General features: G+C 44.6%; 1 protein-coding gene across 3 annotated transcripts; it reads left to right on the top strand.

The window, feature by feature from the left end:
• The first annotated feature begins 1541 nt into the window (after positions 1-1541).
• ctu2 (cytosolic thiouridylase subunit 2 homolog (S. pombe)) lies at positions 1542-12820 on the top strand. Of its 3 annotated transcripts, none has more exons than XM_080481522.1 (16): positions 1542-1715; positions 2624-2698; positions 3477-3555; positions 3626-3685; positions 4040-4100; positions 4172-4281; positions 5866-6104; positions 6364-6499; positions 6780-6911; positions 9031-9122; positions 10708-10805; positions 10978-11085; positions 11185-11263; positions 11877-11943; positions 12224-12282; positions 12588-12820. In XM_080481522.1, the coding sequence occupies exons 1-16, from the start codon at positions 1660-1662 to the stop codon at positions 12652-12654; spliced, it is 1518 nt and encodes a 505-aa protein (XP_080337648.1). In that variant the 5' UTR covers positions 1542-1659; the 3' UTR covers positions 12655-12820. The 3 variants fall into 3 exon arrangements, with proteins under 3 accessions (XP_080337648.1, XP_080337650.1, XP_080337649.1); XM_080481524.1 differs by having other exon boundaries at positions 1554-1715; positions 5866-5979; positions 6338-6499; XM_080481523.1 differs by lacking the exon at positions 1542-1715 and adding an exon at positions 2308-2500.
• The last annotated feature ends 8257 nt before the right edge of the window (positions 12821-21077 follow it).

Here is a 21077-nt window from a genome sequence, read left to right as displayed (position 1 = left end):
CCGTGCCAGGGAGACGTGTCAGGGAGACGTGTCAGCAGGTAGGAAAGATTAAATGTGGACCATAGGAACTAAGTATTTGGCTGAGTGATTGATGACAGGCATCAACTTTTGGACTGTGGAAACCTCATTTAAATAAATGGATGGACATATCCCAAGGAAATCTGTGCATTGGAACAGATCATTGTTGCCTCTGTACGCGTTCGAAACAGTTCCCCCGTCCTCACCAGAGCGGCACCTTGAATAGGTTCAAGTGTCGCTGTTATTATTATTGTTATTATTATTATTATTATTATTATTATTATTATTATTATTATTATTATTATTATTATTATTATTATTATTATTCAATCAATATAAATTTGTGTCAATCGGGGTTAAAATAGATAAGTGTAAATCTGTATTGTTCCAGGTTTTACGTTCACTCCTCCACGGCAGCGCGTGGCGCTGCACGTCATCAGTGAGCAGTGCGGCTGACGTCACGTCTGCCACCGTGGACACTAGAAGAAGCAAGAGTAGATCTCAGTCTGTTAAACAATGAAAAAAGGAAATGTGGGAAAGCGAGTGCAATAAACAAATAAATCAGCGAAAAATCCTCACTGATGCATCTTAAACAGTAAATGAAAGGGTCGGGATAGCTCCAGGGTTAGGCCTTGTATCAAACAAAAGAACAAATGGTAACTTAGCAGTATACACCAGGGAGTTATTAACACTTCTTATGGCACTGAGCTGGGTGGAGGACGTCAGACCACACAGGGTGTTAATAGGGTCAGATTCCAGCAGTGCAATAACCAGTATCGGATCATTTCATTCAGAAACAAAACAGGATCTAGTTTTCGAGATAGCACACACAATACAAGGTTATTATATAAGGTTAGCAGCCCAGGTTCAGTTTATTTGGGTTCCAGCACACATAGGACTAGAAGGAAAGGAACTTGCAGACACGTATGCAAAGAGAGCAACAGGGAAAGAGGGTCTAGGAATGAGTGTAGATTACAGTAAATCTGAAATAAAGAGTTTTGTAAAGATAGAAATGAAAAAGAAGTGGTAAGCAAGCTGGAATAAAAACAATAAAGGCAGGTACTATTTCAACATTCAAAACAAAGTGGGAGAGATGGGAGAAAGAAAGCAGCAGAAACAGCAAAGAAGACATAATTTCTCGAATGAGATTTGGACATACGAGACTAAATGATTCACAACACCTCATCCAAAAACACCCAACAGGGATCTGCATTTACTCTGGAACACAGGAAACAATTCAACACGTATTCATACAATGTCAACGGTACCATCACCACAGACAAATACTCAAAGAAGCATTCCACAGACAGAAAATAACACTGAACATAACAGAAATACTGAAGAGGAACTCAGAAGACATCATATACATGGACATCTTCAGATTCTTAGAAAAAGCAGGGTTAGTAAATAGGATTTAGATTAAAAACCATTCTGCTCCACACTCCCATTCAGTAGATGGCGGTAATGCGCTCAACCATGTATGCCAACCGCCATAAAACAAAAGAAGAAGAAGAAGAAGACGTCACGTCCGGTCCGATCGACGGACAGTCACGTGTGAGACACATAGCGCTGTGGATCGGGTGGAGACTACCTATAGGCCTTTTTTGTTTGTTTGTTTTGAGTTTTCTGTGCGTGTCCGCCATGTGTCAGGTGGAGGAAGATTACCGCGACCCGCCGCTGCTCCCCGACCTGCCCAGGTAGCCTCACCGCTCCTCCCGGCAAACCTCACGACATTTAAACACCTGGAGCTACAAGTCATGCCTCTTCCTCTTCACCTTTCCATTAACTTCTTATTTACATCGTACAAGCACTTACAAACAGAAACTATCCGGTCTCACACCAGGGATTCGCTCCCTGTGAGGGGTGTGTGCTACTGCTAACCACTGACAACATTTATTAGTAGTAGAACTCGGAGTACTGACAGAAACCAACACAAAAGTATTGTTCACAATGTAAACTATCCAACCCATCCTAATGATTTTATTGTAAAGTCTCGAGCTGTCGCTGGTCCCCATATTTACATTTGACCAACTCTTTGAAATAATTTAACCTGATTCTCTTAGTTTGTTAGATCAAACTTATACTACCCTATGTGCTTACTATTATTCTGGCACAGAGCTGTCAGGACTGTCCTGTTTGAAGGTGGTTTCATTTAGTTTTTCCACTCTCTTTATTGTAAATGACTCCAATAAGTTTCTGCTGCCATGGGAACCTGGTGACACTGTTGAGATTTCCATAATCATAATTGTAGAACGTTCATCCACGTCTTCTGCTGTCTGTCAGCTCAAAACGGAATAACGTGGGAACCTGAATCTCACCTTGTACTGCAGGAAGAGAACCCTGAGGACAGTCCTACTTCCTGCTCATCGGCACTATGTGTCTCTCAAACCTTCTCTCAGACACGACATGAAACTAAACAAGACAGCAGAAGATCAATGTTGAAAAGAAAGGAGTTCATGTACAAAGAGAAACATCTTCATTGGTTTGAATTCTTCCTGTTGTGTGTCTGACTGGATGTGTAGGTTTCAAAATAAGAGTGTCTAATCTCTGCTTTAACATGTCTGCTTATTTCTCTCCCCCCCCCCCCCCCCCCCCTCGTCATTAGTGTTTTTAATAAGTGTGTCAAATGCAAAGATGCGTCTGCAGCCGTGGTGGTCCGAGCTGGAGATCCCTACTGCAGGTGAAAGACACGTCACCCACCATGTCACCGCGGCATTTTTCACCACGCTGAGTTTGAAATGATGGAGAGCTTTGGAATCACACTTCAAGAAGCATCGTTTTCAATGCAAACTGATTTTAGTTAGTTCAGGGGCGTAACTACCTATTTTCTGAGGGGTATGCAGAAACAATAAAAATGTTGCTTTAATAACCTTTTAAGCTAAACTTGAAAGTTCTTCTTTGTTGTGGTCACAGTGTACGTGACTGCGGGAGGAAACTCTCTATAATTTTGCAAGATCAAGCAATTAGTACTGAAAATGACTACACTCTCAACATAAAGTCCATTTTAATTAAACATTCTGCTGCAAAATACAGTGAAATGTAAAAAAATGAATGAAAAAAACCCTCCTATAAATCCTATTTAACCACCTTGCTTGGCTGGGTTGGAGCCTTTAGCGGCCACGTTTGGCCCACGAGCCTCATGTTCACGTTTAAGCCAGATGTGTTCCTCTTATTGATCTTATCATTTGCAGCTGTTAAATACTGAAAATGCTGACTTGAATGATTTGGCGCCCCCTGTAGCACGCCGCATATAGTGCATACCCCCTGTTTGTGCCACTGCTTCTACATAAAATCTGTTTTCTCTATTTGTGTGGTATAAATTAAACATTAAGCCTAACCTTAACATTTGCTGGGGGCTATGTTGTTGGCGATAAGGTGATAAAAAGATGGATATTGTCTTTAATGTGTTGGCCCGTCCCTTCAGGAGGTGGACTTAAATGATTTCTCTGTTGGATCAGGGCCTGCTTCAAAGAGTACTTCATTCACAAGTTCCGAGCCATGCTGGGAAAGAACCGAGTCATTTTCCCTGGGGAGAAGGTAATCCGTGTCCTCGGACCGCTTTGCTCCCGCACTGAGCTCTCCGTGACCGACAAGCGTGTGCTTTCAGGTGCTGCTGGCCGTGTCCGGAGGTCCTTCTTCTTCCTCTATGCTCCGTCAAGTTCAGGAGGTTTGCTTGTTTTTCCTCTCAGCAAAGTTTGAAACTGAAATGTAAAGCTGTGTTTGTAGTTCTGGCCTTCCCGGTTTTCCTCAGGTTGACTGCAATAGACCAACTTTTAAATAGGATTACTGACAGAGCGGTCCTCTGTCTACATTTCGTCTGGATCTTTTCTCCATGTTTACTCTGGATCTTTACAGTGAAGGATGTAGGATGTAGGAGGTTGCTGATCTAATATTGGGTCACTTCTGTCACATGTACTTGTGAACTAAACAAATCCCAGAGGAACCGTACCAAATAAAAGACAGGATAGAATGAACTTTGAAGATTTTGCAGTATTTCTTGTGTAAAAGCCTCTGATTTCAGGGTCTGAGCCAGAATGCACACAAGAAGTTGCGATTCTCACCGGGTGTCGTCTACATCGATGGTAAACGCCTCTCAAGTTGTGCCGCGGCGCCTCCTGGTGACGTTTTGACACGCTGCTGTGTTTGTTCCCAGAGGGGGGCGCTGTAGGTCAGAGTGTGCAGGCGCGGCTGAGAACAGCGTCGGAGCTGCAGGCCGTGTTCAGAGCAACGGGCTTCCCCTTCCACATGGTTCCTCTGGAACAGGTGTGAGAACCGACCCAGCACCGCCACACAGCTCTCCTCTGATAGGCTGTCATACTGTGATGTCACTCTCCACCAATCAAATTCATCCAGAGCCACACTGGAACCTTTCAATTATGTTCTTTGTACAGATTTGATGATTTACAATGTAAACTTCATTAAATTTACGAAGTTTCAGTACTATGATTGAGAAAGTTCATTACATTTTGACAATTTTCACCTTCATCAGTCATTTCCACTATTTTGTTTTTGATAATTAGCTTTTTTAATTGTTTCAGCACTTCACCTGTTTCTAGTGGTTTGATCAGTTTCAGGTCTTCATCTTTACTGCTCAGTAGTTTATGTACACATCTGAGTGCTGCAGGTAAAGCAGCCGGTAGTCAGTGAAAGTAAATCACTTAAACTTTTTTTCCTTTGAATCCTGATTATCTACTTTGGAAAGTCTACATTTCTACCTTGGTAGGTCTATATTTCTCAGATTCTCCCAGAGACTCAGATTTAACTGGATCAGCTATTCAACTTTTCTTAACATTACATGGTACATTTGTAGAACCACAGAGTTGGGTGGTACCCACATTTTGATACCGTTAAACCTTCCCCACATTTCCCCAGGTTAGAGGGTATGACCTATAACTTAAGGGCCACGCCGTTTCCTCATTCAAACATAAGTATGTCTTCATGTTATTCACGTTATGGGGTGAAACGTTTCATCGTATAACACAAAAATCTCTCCTCTTATAGGTTTTGCTCACAGGTGTGTGAATTGACCTGTTGAGAACCGTCCATAGTGTCATGGAACACCATGGAACACCATAGAACACCATAGAACACCATGGAACACCATGGAACACCATAGAACACCATAGAACACCATGGAACACCATGGAACACCATAGAACACCATGGAACACCATAGAACACCATGGAACACCATGGAACACCATGGAACACCATGGAACACCATGGAACACCATGGAACACCATAGAACTGGCTTCTTCACCGCTAAGACGGAAAATAAAATAAAAGTAGTCATCAACATATAATGGTGTCATGTTAACTGACTGTCAATCCCCAACAGTTTATAACTTTATCTGTAAACCTGTTCTTGCTGTTTTGGGGCCGTAGAGTCGCTACGTAGAAGCTGTAGAGTAGCTAAAGAGCAGCTGTAGAGTCGCTGCAGAGGGGCTGTAGAGTTGCGACATAGAAGCTGTAGTGTAGATCCAGAAGAGCCGTAGAGTCACTGCAGAAGAGCCATAGAGTCACTGCAGAGGAGCTCTAGAGGAGCCATAGAGTTGCTGCAGAGGAGCCATAGAGTCGCTGCAGAGGAGCTCTAGAGGAGCCGTAGAGTCGCTGTAGAGAAGCGCCGCAGAGGAACCGTAGAGTCCCTGTAGAGGAGGGGAAGAATCGCTACATGGAGTCGACATAGAGGAGGGGAAGAGTCACTACATAGAGGCCATAGAGTCGACATAGAGGAGCCGTAGAGTCGCTGCAGAGGAGCCACATGTAGCTGTATTTCCAGAGCGACTGATCTAAGATTTGTTTGCAGAAGAAGAGTGAATATGTTGAAATGTTCCTCCTGCCTGCAGGTCCTGGATCTTCCGTCCTCCGTTGTGGTGGCAGCAGTGTCTCCAGAACCAGCAGCCAGCACCTACAAAGCAGCTGTGGATCGTTTCATGCAGAGCGCCGACACAGAGCATCATGTGCAGGAGCAGCGGCGGGACGAAGCTGGTCTGGCTGTCCTGGAGGCTGACACTCTGTCCCTGCAGCAGCTCCTGGACTCTGCAACCACACTGACTGCCAGAGAGGAGCTGCTGTCCACACTAAGGTCCCGCCTGCTCGCTGTTTCACTCCACAACCCAACTGCAAAGCAGCCTTACACAGCCGTGGTCCACACTGAGAGCAAGGAGAACGCGTTGAAAAACTCCAGATTATTTCAAGAGAGATTTATTTCCTTTGAACTGACATGAAGTTCCACTCAGTGAATTAGTGATATTTACGTAGGTAAAGGTGTGATTGCAGTGTTTGAGGACGTCTCTGATGGACCTGAACAGACACTAGATTCAGACGGTTCTACTTCCTCTCAGGCAGCATCTGCTGGTGCACACCGCCCGCTCTGAAGGTTACTCCAAACTCATGCTTGGCGACAGCTGCAGCAGGCTCGCCGTGAAGCTGCTCGCCGCCATCTCCCTGGGACGAGGAGCCCAGCTGGCTCAGGACACGGTGCGTATAGGCACACTTTTTCAACTTATCTGGGAATGCTCGCATTTATTTATTTATTTATTTTAATCTAAATCTAAAATCAGCAGCATGAAGTTTTTTGAGAAAGTTCCTTCACTGAAATCCCAGTACTACCCAGACCAGAGAAACTGTTAAGCTCTGCTGTGTTTTCTCAGCAGTAGTATTTTTTAAATTCATTTATTTCTTTAAATTGCACTTGTCATTCTGGTTTTAACCATCCTGTGGGCCCAGTGTTTTCTGAATGCTGTGTTTGTGTTTCCAGGGTTTTTCAGACTCCAGATATGGTGACATTGTCTCCGTGAAGCCAATGAGGGACTACTCTGCCAAAGAAATCGCCTTTTACAACCACATGTTCCGGGTGCCGTCAGTGACCACACCCAGTTTGACCTCCAAGGTAAGAGCCAACCTGCGGCTCACAAGCTGCCTGAGGCTCCCTGCCCTTCACTGCGCGGCTCTCCGGTCCATTAACGGGAGTAAAGCTCCCACAAGGCTTTAGTGGCGGCGTGGCGGACATGTCTTTTGATGGCGCCATTTTCTTCGTGACTCATCATGAATGTTTCAAGCCTGCGTCGCCACATTAGAGCCTAATATGGGCAACGGGCGAACAATAATACCTCAAAGTGTCAAATGAGTTGAAATGTCATTAGTCATGCTGTAGTGATTTTTATTCAGTATCTCCGGAATTTCCAGTGAAATTTATGCTGTGGACCTTTGTGGCTTATGTTCAGCTGTACTCAGTAGTCCAGAAATTACGGTAATTTATTTCTTGGTTACACTGCATCAATGTCCAGTGGGGAAACTCACAGAGCGGCACTCAGGGGAGCTTGGGGGGGCCGAGGGTTCTGCTCAGGGACCCAGGGTGAATGTTTTTGGGACTAAACACCATGTGGCCATACCCCAGTTAAAGGAAACTCACTTTTTTGGAAAGAATTAGATTACGATTAAATGTCTTTAAATCGCATGGCCTCAGCCTGTACAGTAAACCCTGAGATGTAGGGACGCCCTAAAATCCCAGGGCAAGTGTCCCCTGAAGACAGGTGTCCTCTCTTGAGAGGGACGAGTCATGAGGACAAATTGTAGGACCAGTTGATCCTGAAGGAACCAAACACCAAATATATTATGATTATTTAAAAGCACATAACTGAACCAATACAAAAATCTATACAATATAAATACATATTTACACAAGTATGTAAGATGTATACAAAATAATTTTGAAATAAGATTTAATTTACTTCAGGGACCACATACAGACCAGTTTCATCTTGAGTGGACCAGACTGGTAAAATATTGATATAATAACCTTTAAAATTACACTTGAAAGTTTATCTTTGTCGTGGTCACAGTGGATGTAATGAAATTGTCTATATATTTGCAAGATCAAACAGTTAGTACTGAAAATCATTACAATCTCAACATAAAGTCAATTTCAATGAAACATTCTGGTGCAAAATACAATAAATGAAATGTCAAATATATAACCAGTTTGCTTTGTGGCTTTGTGGGACCAGACTGGAGCCTCTTGGTTGGTTTTAACCCCCGGGCCTCATGCTCTCTGCTGTTAAGGGAAAATGAAACTTTCGTGTGTGCAGAGGACGCGTGATGTCAAAATCGGCATCCACCCTGTGCGCTAGTCTCCAACCCTCTGTGGTCGACAGCGCAACCTGTGCGTTCAGACTGCGCATGCAGCAGAGCTACTGGACGCTTGTGTGAGGAGATCCTCCGTCTCCCCGTCTGAACAATCACAATTTAAAAGCAAATAAAGAGCCAGAGGCTCAAAACTCCTGAAGTGAAACTTAAACTACTTCAGGAAAGGTGGAGAACGCCGGGCAGCAGTAGTGGAGATACTTTCAGGACTGTTACGTTATGAAACGTTAAGGAAGTGAACCCAGAGTGTAGTATGGATGTATCATGTAGCACCCGCGGCCTGAATATTCCAATAATCAGGTCCAGCCCAGGTATTTTGGCCGTTTCAGTGTCGCTCAGCTTGAAATTTACCTGGAAAACCTGTCCTTTGTCCATGTCAGGCAGGTTGTCGCTCATCATGGTGTGTCAACAGTTAAATATGTGTTGGTGCACAGTGACGTGTCCAGTACAGGGTGTCCACTCCTCACAGGTTCTACTGTACATCCTTCAGTCTGCCTCAAACTTTACATGTATAGTCACAGTCCTACCTTGATGAATTCCATAACCCAATATACAGCCACAGTGATAGCGCCAGCTGGTGGATGGACAGGAAGTAGCATAACTGGCCTTTAAATGCTGCGTTGAATTGATATGAAGCTGGAGTTCAACCAACGACAAGCTGCATTAAAAACATGTCCTCCCACTTGTACACTTTGTCCTTGTGTGTGTGTGTGTGTGTGTGTGTGTGTGTGTGTGTGTCTGTCTGTCTGTCTGTCTGTCTGTCTGTCTGTCTGTCTGTCTGTCTGTCTGTCTGTCTGTCTGTCTGTCTGTCTGTCTGTCTGTCTGTCTGTCTGTCTGTCTGTCTGTCTGTCTCCGTCCTCCTACAGATGTCTGATAAGGCCAGTATCCAGCGTCTGACCGAAAGCTTCATCTCCAAACTGCAGGCAGACTTCCCTTCCACTGTCAGCACCATCTACAGGTAATAACAGGAATTGGGGTCAACATAACCTGTCCGTTCTCCTACTGACCACCTGAGATGACCACACACAAGCCCACTGACATTCTCAGTCAGAGTCCTGTAAGCAACAAGGCTGCTGGCAGCTATAACTATTATTAATGTATTTTCTTCAGACAAATAAAACGTGTTTTTACACCTGAACGTGCTCACAAACGTACAAAACTGGCCACACACATCAGACCCAATGAAAAAAAATGGCCATTGTGCATTTTTCTGGCAAAATGGCGACACATGTGCCCCCGACAAAAACTTTTTCTAATGGCCCCTGCAGTATATTTCACCTACATTTACAAAGTTTTGTCGGCTGACGTAGAACGTCGGGGTGAACAGAAAAGCCTCTTGGACTCAAACAGACTCATGCGGTCAACCCAACAGGAAGCTGGCCTTCTTCAATTGGCTGGGCCATTTTTTTGTGTGATTTTCAGAAAATTCAAGACTGAACTCCTCTTTGGGGTTAAGCTACACACCTCAACTTAAATCCTGTGCACGAGGTCGTCCTGCTGCACATACGTCCTCCCCGCAAGGTCCTCCTATTGCGCTTTATAAAACCCCAAATGGGTTTCAGATCGGACAGATGCTGCTGTGGTCGTTTCCTTTTCCGAGCTTTTCTTAAAAAGAACAAAACCAGTTCTAAACATAACCTCCATTCCAGGGAGCGCAGTAAACAGTGTCACTATGTTCACACGAAGCAGCACATGATGACTACAAAACCACCACTTTGTCCTAACGAGGTCAAGGAGACAGAAATCAGACTTTTCAGGGACGTTTCAGAGAAGCAGAGGCGCTCGAATCAGATACAGGCGGAAGTAGCAGGAGCAGAAAAAGACGGTAAACAGTCTGAATGTTTTAGTATTTTTTTTAGAAGCGATGGAGCTGAGGAGTCAGATGAGGGGGAGAAGAGGAGAAGGACAAAGAGCTAAATTACAGCAACGTACTGAATATATAGTTCAAGAGAGAAGAAGAAGAAACAAACAGCAATTTGTCTCGATGTGAAGGAAAATATATTCAGACCAGGTGTTAATGTCACGAACGGTATCTGATCCTGCAAAACTCCTCAAGCTCACAAGTCTGTTGTAGTTTAATTCTGAGTGTTTTTATCTGGCAGGAGGTGAAGCAGAGGAAGGGCAGAGAATAGAGAGAAGAGGAGCCTCTGAGAGAAAAGAGAAAGAAGAACAGTTTTATGAACGCAGATGTTGCATTTTAATGCTCCCTGCTAATGCTATACAGTTTTACTGCGTGTCATTTTTGTAACAAGTTTGTGTTTTTCTTCCTGGTCCCTGAAAAATAACTGGTGTGGGCGGGTCGTCTATTCTGTCTCCTGTGGTGTGGTTCCCCGGCTCAGATTGAACTTTGTGTTGTGATATTTTTAACATTGAGTGAGAAGATGTGATGGAAACACACACTTTGAGGCCCGCGTGTCTTCCTGGTGGCCGTCCTGCCCCTGAGCTTCAGTCTCTCGTCCCTCTTGAACCAGGAGACACAGCCTGGTTCTAATATTGAGGCTGTTGATGTGTGTGTGTGTGTGTGTGTGTGTGTCTTTGTGCAGGACCAGTGAGAAGCTGCAGACAGCCTGCAGGCCGTCCTCTGCTGCAGACAGAATGGACACCTGTCTGCTCTGCGTCTGCGTCCTGGACACGTCTGTGGGTGAGGGCTTTTATGGGATGTGTGAAACCGAGTGGGACCTCCTCTTTGAGCCTTCATGGTTCTGATGCTGTAATTCCTGGTTAAGTTTTTTCTTCAGTGGTTCACAACCTGTGGTCTGGGGCTCCTTCGAGGGGACACAGACTAAGACACTTGGTGTGTGTTGCATTTTCAGGGAACGCCACGGCTTTTCAGTCCACGTTGATCTCAAAGTATCTCTCCGAGCCCAAAGCTCAGGTCTCCCCCGGAGCTGCTGCAGCCGCCCGCTCAGGACACAACCCCGGTAACCATCTCTTGGACTCCCTCCGGTTCTGCTGTGACCATGACGTCCTCATGCTGGGTGCGGTGTTGAGGTCTGAGTGCGTCTCTCCTTCGGTTTCAGTGACGCCGCCATGTGTGGAGCAGAGCAGATCCTGTGGAGGGGAGCACTGTGGGACCTCAGCCTGCACCGCTCCTGCTCAGTACGTCTCCACTCATGACCTTCACTCACATTCCCTCTCGCCTGAGTCTGTCGTCTGAAGACACCAACCCCCACATGGCAATCGTCCAGCCAACGAGCGAGAAAAGCATTGACCGCCATTTGGAGGCGATACCTTGAAAGCAGAGGCCTTATCTTGGCCGGATGCCCTCAGCCCACACAAACCTCAGTGGAAATAGTCCCAATCATTTCTCCTACTTTGGTTTTAAAGCTAAAACAGCGATATGATGAGGAGATGACCTCACGCAGCCCGTGCTGGTTTGTGCTGAAACACTTTCCATTTTCCTTTTCTTCCTCATACTAACCTCACGGTACCTTTTGAGAGAATACATGTATACATTCCCACGTTTCATGCTGGCCTGTAGAGAGGAGTTCATCACAGCCTCATATAAAATCAACAATAATGATAAGAACATTAAAGCGAACAGCTCTTTTATATAGTATCGGTGTCAGCAGATATCCATGGTCAGTAGCGTGATGACATGCAGAGTTGAGGGGAAGAAACACGTGGATCACAGTTCAGAGTTTCACAGGATTTGAGCAAAGTTGTGATTGTGATGATAAAATCTGTATTTTGTCCTGGTGTGATGCTGCAGATTGACTCTGACCACCGATCTGAAGAACCTGCTGTGTTACAGCTGTCAGCTGACTGTCAGAGACATGGTGAGTGAACAACCATCACCAAGACACCAAGACACCGAGACTTTTCACCAATTAACCCATGAAAAAGTCATTGAAACGAATCAATAGAGAAGAGGAGAATCACAGTTTGACAGGAAGTTTCCCTCTGATCGGCTCCTCTTGCCTCTTTACTCTGAAACGCTGAATACTCTTTCAGAAGGTCTGTTCCTGTGGCGTTAACACACAAACCTGGAGGAGGATGCTTGTAGTCAAAACAGAACGAACGATGTATTGATCCAAACCTGTAATCTTTTCCCTGCAGTCGTCGGTGGATCGTCTTCCTCAGTACATCCTGTCAGAGGCTCAGAGAAGAACACGGAGGTGAGAGAACCAGCCACACGCTTTCACCTCTGTACACGCAATTAGAATGAAATAATGTCCCTGATGAAATAATCACCATATGACTTAAATCTAACCTGGCGGCTCATTTCTACCACGCTTTCTTTTTTTCTGTGATTTAGTCTCAATTAGACTGTTTGTATTGACAGATAATTATATAAAAAAAAAAAAAGTGTTATACAGTATTTCAAACCAGAAAAAGTACCACAGAGGTTAAAGTGTATTTTTAATGTGAATGTCGCCCAGAGGAAGAGCTAGTAAAGTGACTGAACTGTGTTTTTCTGTAGGTCTCAGCTCAGGGAGGAGATCAGTGACTTCCTGCTGGACGATGATGAAGATGATTCGAGAGGCTGAAGATCTTCACTTTGATCAAAATGAAAGTGTTGTAACCCGGCGGCGTTATGTAGTATTTGTACTGCTGAAAGTAGAATTGAACTTCATTTCCACCAGTTCTGCTTCATCATGAACTTAAGATCATAGGAAATGTTCAGGTTTTTAATAAAAGTGACTAAAACCACTGAAATGCTTCCGTTTCTAAAGTTAACATGCAGTCTTACTGAATTCATAAAAAATGGTCTCAATTCTCTTCTAAGTGTTTAACTTAAAGGCACATACAATGTTTCTGCTGATACAGCTGTGAACATGAAATGATGCTGATTGGTGTAATTCTACGTCAGTCACCTGGTGACACACACACACACACACACACACACACACACACACACACACACACACACACACACACACACACACACACACACACACACACACACACACACACACACACACACCCCAGGGCCCGTTGTTAGTTGCCCTCTATTGGCCGGCCGCCACTGTGTGCCAGTCTGATGCTGACAAGGAAGAGTTGCAGCAGCATCCCTGGATAGACTCCTCCCAGTGGACGTAGTAGATGAGAGGGCCGGTGTGCTTGATGGCAACTCCAGTAACACCTCTTATGTAGGGACGCCCTAAAATCCAAGGCTAAGTGTCCCCTGGAGACAGGTGTCCTCTCTTCAGAGGGATTAGTCACGAGGACAAATTGTAGGACCAACTGATGTTGAACAACCCAAACACTAAATGTGCTATGGTTATTGAAAAGCACATAACTGAATCAATACAAAGATGTATATACTATATATATATACATGTATATAAGATGTATACAAAATAATTATTAGATCAAATTTAATTTACCTCAGGGACCACATACAGTCCAGTTTCATCTTGAGTGGATCAGACTGATAAAATGTTGATATAATAACCTTTAAATTTACACTTCTGGTGCAAAATACAATGAAATGTCAAAAAAAAAAAACCTTCTATGTAACCACCTTGCTTGGTGGGTTTGTTGGACCAGATTGGAGCCTCTTGGTCGGTTTTGGCCCACGGGCCTTATGTTCTCTGCTGTTAAGGGAAAGTCAAACTAACAGAGAGGAGCTTCACAGCGCAGCACTGTGCTGCAGGGAAGCAGCGATATTTCACATCTCAAAACAACAAAGGGAAAGTCAGCCTCCTCATGCAACAATTCTAAGTGTCCCTCAAGCACAGATTTCAAAAAGAGAAATGGACATTCGCCTTTGAAAATGCATTTGAGACTGATTCAGAAACAAACAACAGCTGTATCCCGTTCTTGGATTTGCAGACTGAAACAAACCCTGCGTGTTGCACACCGACGCCAGCATCTATGGCCTCGGTGCAGCTTTGTATCAGGATGGCGAGTTGAGAGTGTTTGCTTATGCCAGCGGGGGATTCTCCCGCTGTGAGTGGAGATACCCTGCACATCAACTTGAAATTTCTTTTTCTTCGTTGGGCTATTACAGAAAAGTTCTATGACTATCTGTATGGAGCGAGATTCACTGTTGTGACTGATGACAACCCACTTACTTCTGTTTTTTTTGACATCAGCCAAACTTGATGCAGCAGGACATCGTTGGCTTGCATCTCTTTCCAGCTTTGATTTTAACATCCAGCACAGAGCCGGCAAAAAGAACCATGATGCTGATGGTCTCTCGAGGCGTGATGAATGGGTTCATTTCTCAGTTTCTGCAGGAAGAGAGCTTGTTTTCCCAACGGAGGCTGTGAAAGGAGTTTGTCAGAGACATCACCATGCTTCTGGATCAGGTACGGCGTCAACAATCACTCAGCTGCCTGTTCTCGTTGAGTGCCTCGCCATTGAGGTTGGTGCCACAACCCAAGGCTTTTGCCAAACTGATGTGCTTGGTTCATGTACGTTGCCACGGTTATCGGAGCGGGTACGAGAGCAGAGACAAGATCCAGTCATAAGCAGGGTGATAGACCACAGTACAGGTAGGGAACGTCTGTCATACTAGGCCAGGCAGCTTGGAGAACCAGAAGTGCAGCAGATGTTGAGAGTAATAGATCTGTTGGCCATCACTCAGGGAGAACCCTCCTATCAGCTTGTCCTTCCAAAGTCTGACAGACAGCCAGCGCTTGAAAGCCTCCATGGTGCTGTTGGGCTAGATAGAACTTTGGACTGAGTCCGTACCCGGTTCTATTGGCCCCGTATGGCCATGGATGTGGATGGAAAAGTTAGGACTTGTGAGAGATGTGTTAAAAGAAAGACACGAGCCGAGAGCAGTGCTCCTCTGGTGTCGTCCCATGGAGTTCGTCTTTCCAGGTGGACTGTGATCTATACAAGGAAAGTGCATGCAGATGTACGCACGTTTTTACGGACCGGATGTTTTGGGGGGTGCACGCCATTTTCAGCTTCTGGGCGCACGTACATTTGTAGTAGGAATCCATGGCAATGTTTTATAGAAGAGGGACCTGGTGAATATCCAGACATGGAGTTAGTCTGCATGGACATCCTTTCGCTGGAGCCCAATAAAAACGGAACAAAGAACGTTTTGGTCATTACTGATCGTTTTTACTAAAAACGCAGTCGCAGTTCCCACAGCAGATCAAAAAGCAACGACAGTAACAAACACTCTGTGGAACAACTTCTTCATTCATGGATTTCCTGAACGTCTGTGCGGCGATTAAGGTCGTGACTTTGACTCAGCTCTGATCAAAGAACTGTGCTCTTTTCCTGGCATAATGAAAACAAGGACCACGCCTTATTATCCACGAGACGATCCCATGGAGCGGTTTAACCGAACCCTCTTGGCGATGCTGGGCACACTTGATGAGGGAGATAAACTCCAGTGGTAGGATTTTGTGCAACCCCTCGTTCATGCATATAACCGCACCAACATCAACACCGCTGGTTTCTCTCCCTGCCAGCTGGTGTTTGGTCGGTAACTAAGGCTTCCAGTCGACATGGCCTTTTGTGTGAGCCCAGAAGGATGCAGTGAATCATCTCACTCTGAATATGTGAAAACACTGACAGAGAGCCAAACTGAAGTTTGCTACTGAACACCGTCACAAAATGCACTCCATAACAAAGATATGATAACAAAGTGAGAGAGTCCACTGTGGCTGCAGGGGATCCAGTCCCTGTCAGGAATGTCAGCATCAGAGGAAAGCATAGGATTGCTGACTGCTGGAGTGAGAACATATTCTCTGTTGTTAAACAGGTTGGAGATTCTCCTGTCTATGTGGTCTTACCAGAAAACAGAAGAGCAACTGAAAAGGTTTTAACAGAGACTTGTTATTACCACGTGGATTCCTTCCTTCCACTGTGCAGGAAGGAAGCCCTCAGAAATCAAATCCCAGAAAGAAAACCAATGATTGACTTCCTCTTCAAGCTCCTGGAGTTGAAGAAGAGGAGGAAATGTCTGAAGTTGATGAAGTGAAATATTCTTCTTACACTCAGCCATCAAATGAGACAAAAGTCACACTAGTCGAGAGATATCGTGGCTCCTAAAAAGTTCCCTTACCCGACCTTAGGGAACTTACTAATGACTGTTTTGCACTCCATTTTAAATTGACTAGATCAAGCTCTCGCCCAAACCTATACCTTTAATTCTACACCTCATAACACCTTCCACCTCTGATGTAGTGCAGTGCATGCAGTTTACGGGGAGGATGTAACCCACTAAAAATAGCGTTTGATTAGAATGAACTCATGAGATGCGGTTTTTCTTCTAAAGCTGCTATAGCCATCTTAGTCCAGCAGAGGGCAGGAGTGGTGCAGCAGAGTGAGGACTAACACAACAGCAACACTTCCTGGTTACAGAGAAAAACAGAAAAATACTCTATATGGCAAGGCAGCAATAGAATTAACACGTGTGGTGAAAAGAGAGTACAATTCTCTACACACTAAATCAGTTGTTTTCTAGGAAGGTTGCAAGAAGTAGCGCTTATTTCACTGATTTTGTATGTTGTTCTCCGGTGAGTTTCATTTCAGAATGGTCTATTCATGTCTCACCTTGCCGTTTCCATGTGTACTGCTACCATAAAAGAAGAGTCTGTATGGTAAGATAATACTGATTTGGCTATGTTCTGTTTTGGTGTATGATTCCCTGTTGAAATTTCCAATAACAAAAACAAAAGTAGAAGTCATTAATGAGAGATTAATTCATGTTGCCCTGCTGATGTAGGTAGTTAAATTTTTTGTAAGTGATTCGAATGCGAGAAAGGACAGCCTGCTTCCATTGGGTGCAACGCTGATGGACGTGGAGACTGGCAGTGGACAAACCGTGGACGAGTCTGAGGAGTCTCATCAGGCATCTGGTCAAAGGACCGATCTGCTCTGCATCCCTTCCCTCCATCGCACAGCCGAGCCCTGAATTCTCACCACACTCCTTGAAAATCAATTTGATTTAGTTTGTTATTTTATCAGAGCTCCAATCCCAATATTTTCTTTATTCTATATTTCCGTTGTTGCGTTCGAGCACGGGGTACCATTTATGTTGGGTTTTGGCAGTTTGGCAATCGATAATGATTAATGATTATCAAAGATAGTTATTAATTATTCTAAGAATTAGAGTCCTGCTCATAGACTTCTATATAACTGAGTTGTAGAGGTCTATAGCACCGCTCCTCCTGCTGCTAGTGTCAGGAGCTTCTGCAGCTCGACCACAGCTTGTAGTCCGTGATTGTTGTGGGGACTAGATGACATTGCGGACGGCGGTGGGGGGAAGAGGGGGGGCGATGACGTCATCGTTTCTCCACAGATGATCGTCTTTGCTGTCCACACCTCACAGTCCAGCCACCAAAAACTTTTTTTAACACTCTTGATTCTCACGTCCCAAAATTCTTATGGAAAAACAAACCATCACGTATAAGTTTAAAAACACTACAGAACAGCAAGGACCAAGGTGGCTTAGAACTCCCAAACTTTTATAATTATTATCTGGCCAATAAACTGCTTTATGTTGTAAAATGGATCAATCAGAAACCCCTAGATGAAGGCTGGCTAGACATTGAAAAAACATTCTGTGAAGATCTCCAAGTCAGAGATCTTCCCTTCTTCAGTCCTGTCATCAAAAAACACAGCTGCTTTAAAAGCATCAATATAAACACATCTCTGACAGCTTGGTGGGAATTTCTTAAAATGAATAGATCTTCACTCATCCCCAGCAAACTCACACCCATCTGGAACAATCCCGACATCCTGCAAAGAAAGAAACCAATAAACTTCCCAAGATGGCAGAAAAAAGGAATAAGACACTTAGAACAACTTTTCTCCAATAACTCTTTTATTCCATTTAATGACCTAATAGAAACATATGGTATCAGTCAAAGCAACTATCTGGAATATCTTCAGCTTAAGTCAATAATACAAACTAAGTTTAATCTAGAACAGATTAACCTGAATTTAACGCAGACAGTGACAAACCTGGTCAGGTTCAAATATCTTAATATTCCTTCCCACCTCCAAATGGGAAGAAGATCTCAATATCAACAGAGACCCCATGTTTGATGTGTCTCCTGGGGGCTGGACGGGCTCCCCTGCCTGGACCCGGGGGCTCTGCGCTCCGTCCGGTCTCGGCCTGGCGCCTGGGGCCCCGCGTCCCTCCTCCTTGTCTTGCCGGCTCCTCGAAGGCCGAGATGTGCTGCTGCTGCTGCTGCTGCTGCTGCTGCTGCTGCTGCTGCTGCTGCTGCTGCTGCTGCTGCTGCTGCTGCTGCTGCTGCTGCTGCATGGACTCTAGTATTTGTTTCTGCTCTTTTGCTAGTTTAAGTACCTGCTTGGAAATCAATTCATGTTAATATCTAGAAAGTGCTGGTCAGGTCCAATTCATCCACCAACAGTTGGAAAGTGTTTGGATCAGTGTGATAACTGTGAATAGTGTGTATGACATTGTCTGCCCCACCCCCACATGGTAAACAATTCCATTTCATTGAGCAGCAGTTTGTACCTAAAAGAAGGTTGATCACACAGTTTGTACAACAGCAGTAAAGGTGTGATGATTAGAGGAAACACTGAGCAGAGTCGGTATAAACCTGTTTGCTCCGAGTCTGATTCCTGAGCTCTGTCCAGGGGTGTGTGAGCCACAAGATTGGACATTTCTGACACTTAGATGACATTTCCATCAAACTCTGACGTCTCTCAAACCTCAACATGCACCATGTTCCAGTGGGCGTGGGGGGACCCGGTCAACGCTGCTTACAGCTTTATGATGTCGCATTTGTTTACAAAAACCTATTATTTTCTCTAATTAACAAACTTTTGTTCATTGTTATCAGCTGTCGTTGGTGTATTTACTGATCAAACTCGCTCTTTGTTGTGGACTCATTTTATTTTGGACATTTTTGTACAAGACAAACTGTCCCAACCTTCTTAGAATTTAGGGTGTAATTGATTCTGTCTGTCTTGATTGTAATTTGTTTGTCTTCAGTCCTGGTGTGGTTTGGAGAAGAAATACAGAGGAAATACATCATTCATTTTCTTTTTTTATCATTAACTTACTGCAGCTGACAACTTGGGCCGATTGAATTGAATCAGTTAAAAATGAGTGTGGAAGAGTCCTTAAAGTCTAATTCTAATGAAACACAAATGTTCTCGACGTTTGTTAAAACAACAACAATAATAAATTCGATGCTGATGGAACCGACAGGCCACATGCTGCTGTGGAGTTCTAATACCTTGAGGCTGTTTTGAGTTTGCAGTGTTTTCTCTGTCAGCGGGTTTTGAACAGGTTTCTGATGATAAAATGGACAAAATAAAACTCCTTCCTGACTTTTCTAAACTAATGGGCTTGATTGAAGCGGAACAGTGCATTGTGACTTGTATTTGACTCTTCGTCTCCTCAGGCTGTCTCTTTGAAGCTCGAGGGAATAATGGCGAACGCGTCACATTTTTTTTCTTTGAGGAACTCTGGCATGTTCACGGCCTTTGGTGCCTTCAGAAACCTCTGTGCCTCTCTTCATTCAGCATCTCCAGGAAAGTCAATGGTTCCTTCCATCTCAGCTTGACAAGTGAGGAGAAAACACTAATCCCCTTAATCTGGCCTTCTACCTCATGCTTTCAGAGGGAGAGAAACACCACGGAGAGTAATCCTGTCACAGAAACAATAGGATTAAAGGGCGAACCCTGTGAGTGACAATCAAGTGTCCACTGGCTGCTCTGGAAAGCACAGGCCTGTTCACTGGGCCTTTATTCTCCGAGGTGATGGGGGTGAGGAGGGCTTGTGATTGGAGGAGAACATTTCTTCAAAGGGTTACTGACTGGCCCAGATAAAACAAGCCACGGAGTCACTGGCAGGTACGAGCAGGAAACGTCACAGACCATACAGGAACAAATGAGCTGTTTAAAAAAAAGAAGAAGTGAATATAGTTACTGTAACGAGGATGGACGAGCAGGCACGACTCAATATGATCTAAATAAGACAACGATTCTAAACTGACATTCACAGTGTGGATCAGGAAAGACAAAGTCTGTTTAAAACCAGTAGAAGCATCCAAGTCACCAGGGTATGTGGTCAACAACTGTCCTCCTGCTCCAGACATGTCCTCCAATGCAAAACCTCCCAAATAACCTGCTGGGCCCCAACGGCTGTGGCTTCTGAATGTCTGAGGTTTAACTATCAAAAGTTACTCGATCTTCTGTCAGTGGCACTTTCTGTGCTGTGGGTCCTGCTGGTCGTCAGGCTGAGGCAGAGCTTTGTGCTCAGCTTGTCCTAATCTTTCTTGCTGTTGGATATTCTCGCCTCCGTCTCCTCAAACGCATCACAGAGGCACTGCACTACATGTCAAACCAGGCTGAAGGCTGAAGTTCAAGCAGAAGGATGTGGTTTGGATGAAGATGTCTAAATCTGTGGTTCCAGACTGTCTCCAGCTCACAGAGTCGCTCCGGGACACTTTCTGTGAGTTCAGGAGTTATGGTACTACCAGCTTAGCGCCTCTCACCCCCACCATGTTTAGATTCTCCTGAAAGATTCAAGCTCCAGCTCCATCGTCTCCCAGTTATTGCAGTTGAAGCTTTACATGCTTTTTCCTTTTTCCTTTTTCAGATTCAATTTACAGGTGTGTCCACAAACAGGTGGGATGCCTGACTGGGTTTGGTCATTTTACAGCCGGGGTCACACTCCGGGGTGAGGACTGTGGTTCTACCGCCAAACAAGAGGAGGAAACTCAACTCCTGTATTGTTCCTGCAAACCCCTCAGAAAATAGCTCGTCGCGCCCCCGGCTGCCATTCAGCTAGTTTGTTCACCGTACAGTCTGCACACAGCAAACTTCCCGTCGTGGCTTAGTTTATGCAGTGTGGCGGGCTGCGACTTCTAAGATTGTTGAAATGGCACAGCCTGCAGGAGTTTTAACACAGGGGTGGTGTACATGGTACCATAATGAGCCATTCAATGGTTTTGCTGCATGTATTGAAAGAAACAAGTAGACGACTGAGTTCAGAAGGTCCAAAGAAAGATCATTCAAC

The sequence above is a fragment of the Lipophrys pholis genome, assembly GCF_963383615.2.
Source record: "Lipophrys pholis genome assembly, chromosome: 15".
Taxonomy (NCBI): domain Eukaryota; kingdom Metazoa; phylum Chordata; class Actinopteri; order Blenniiformes; family Blenniidae; genus Lipophrys; species Lipophrys pholis.
The sequence above is the reverse complement of the archived record's forward strand: the minus strand, read 5'-3'. Positions and strand labels throughout refer to the sequence as shown.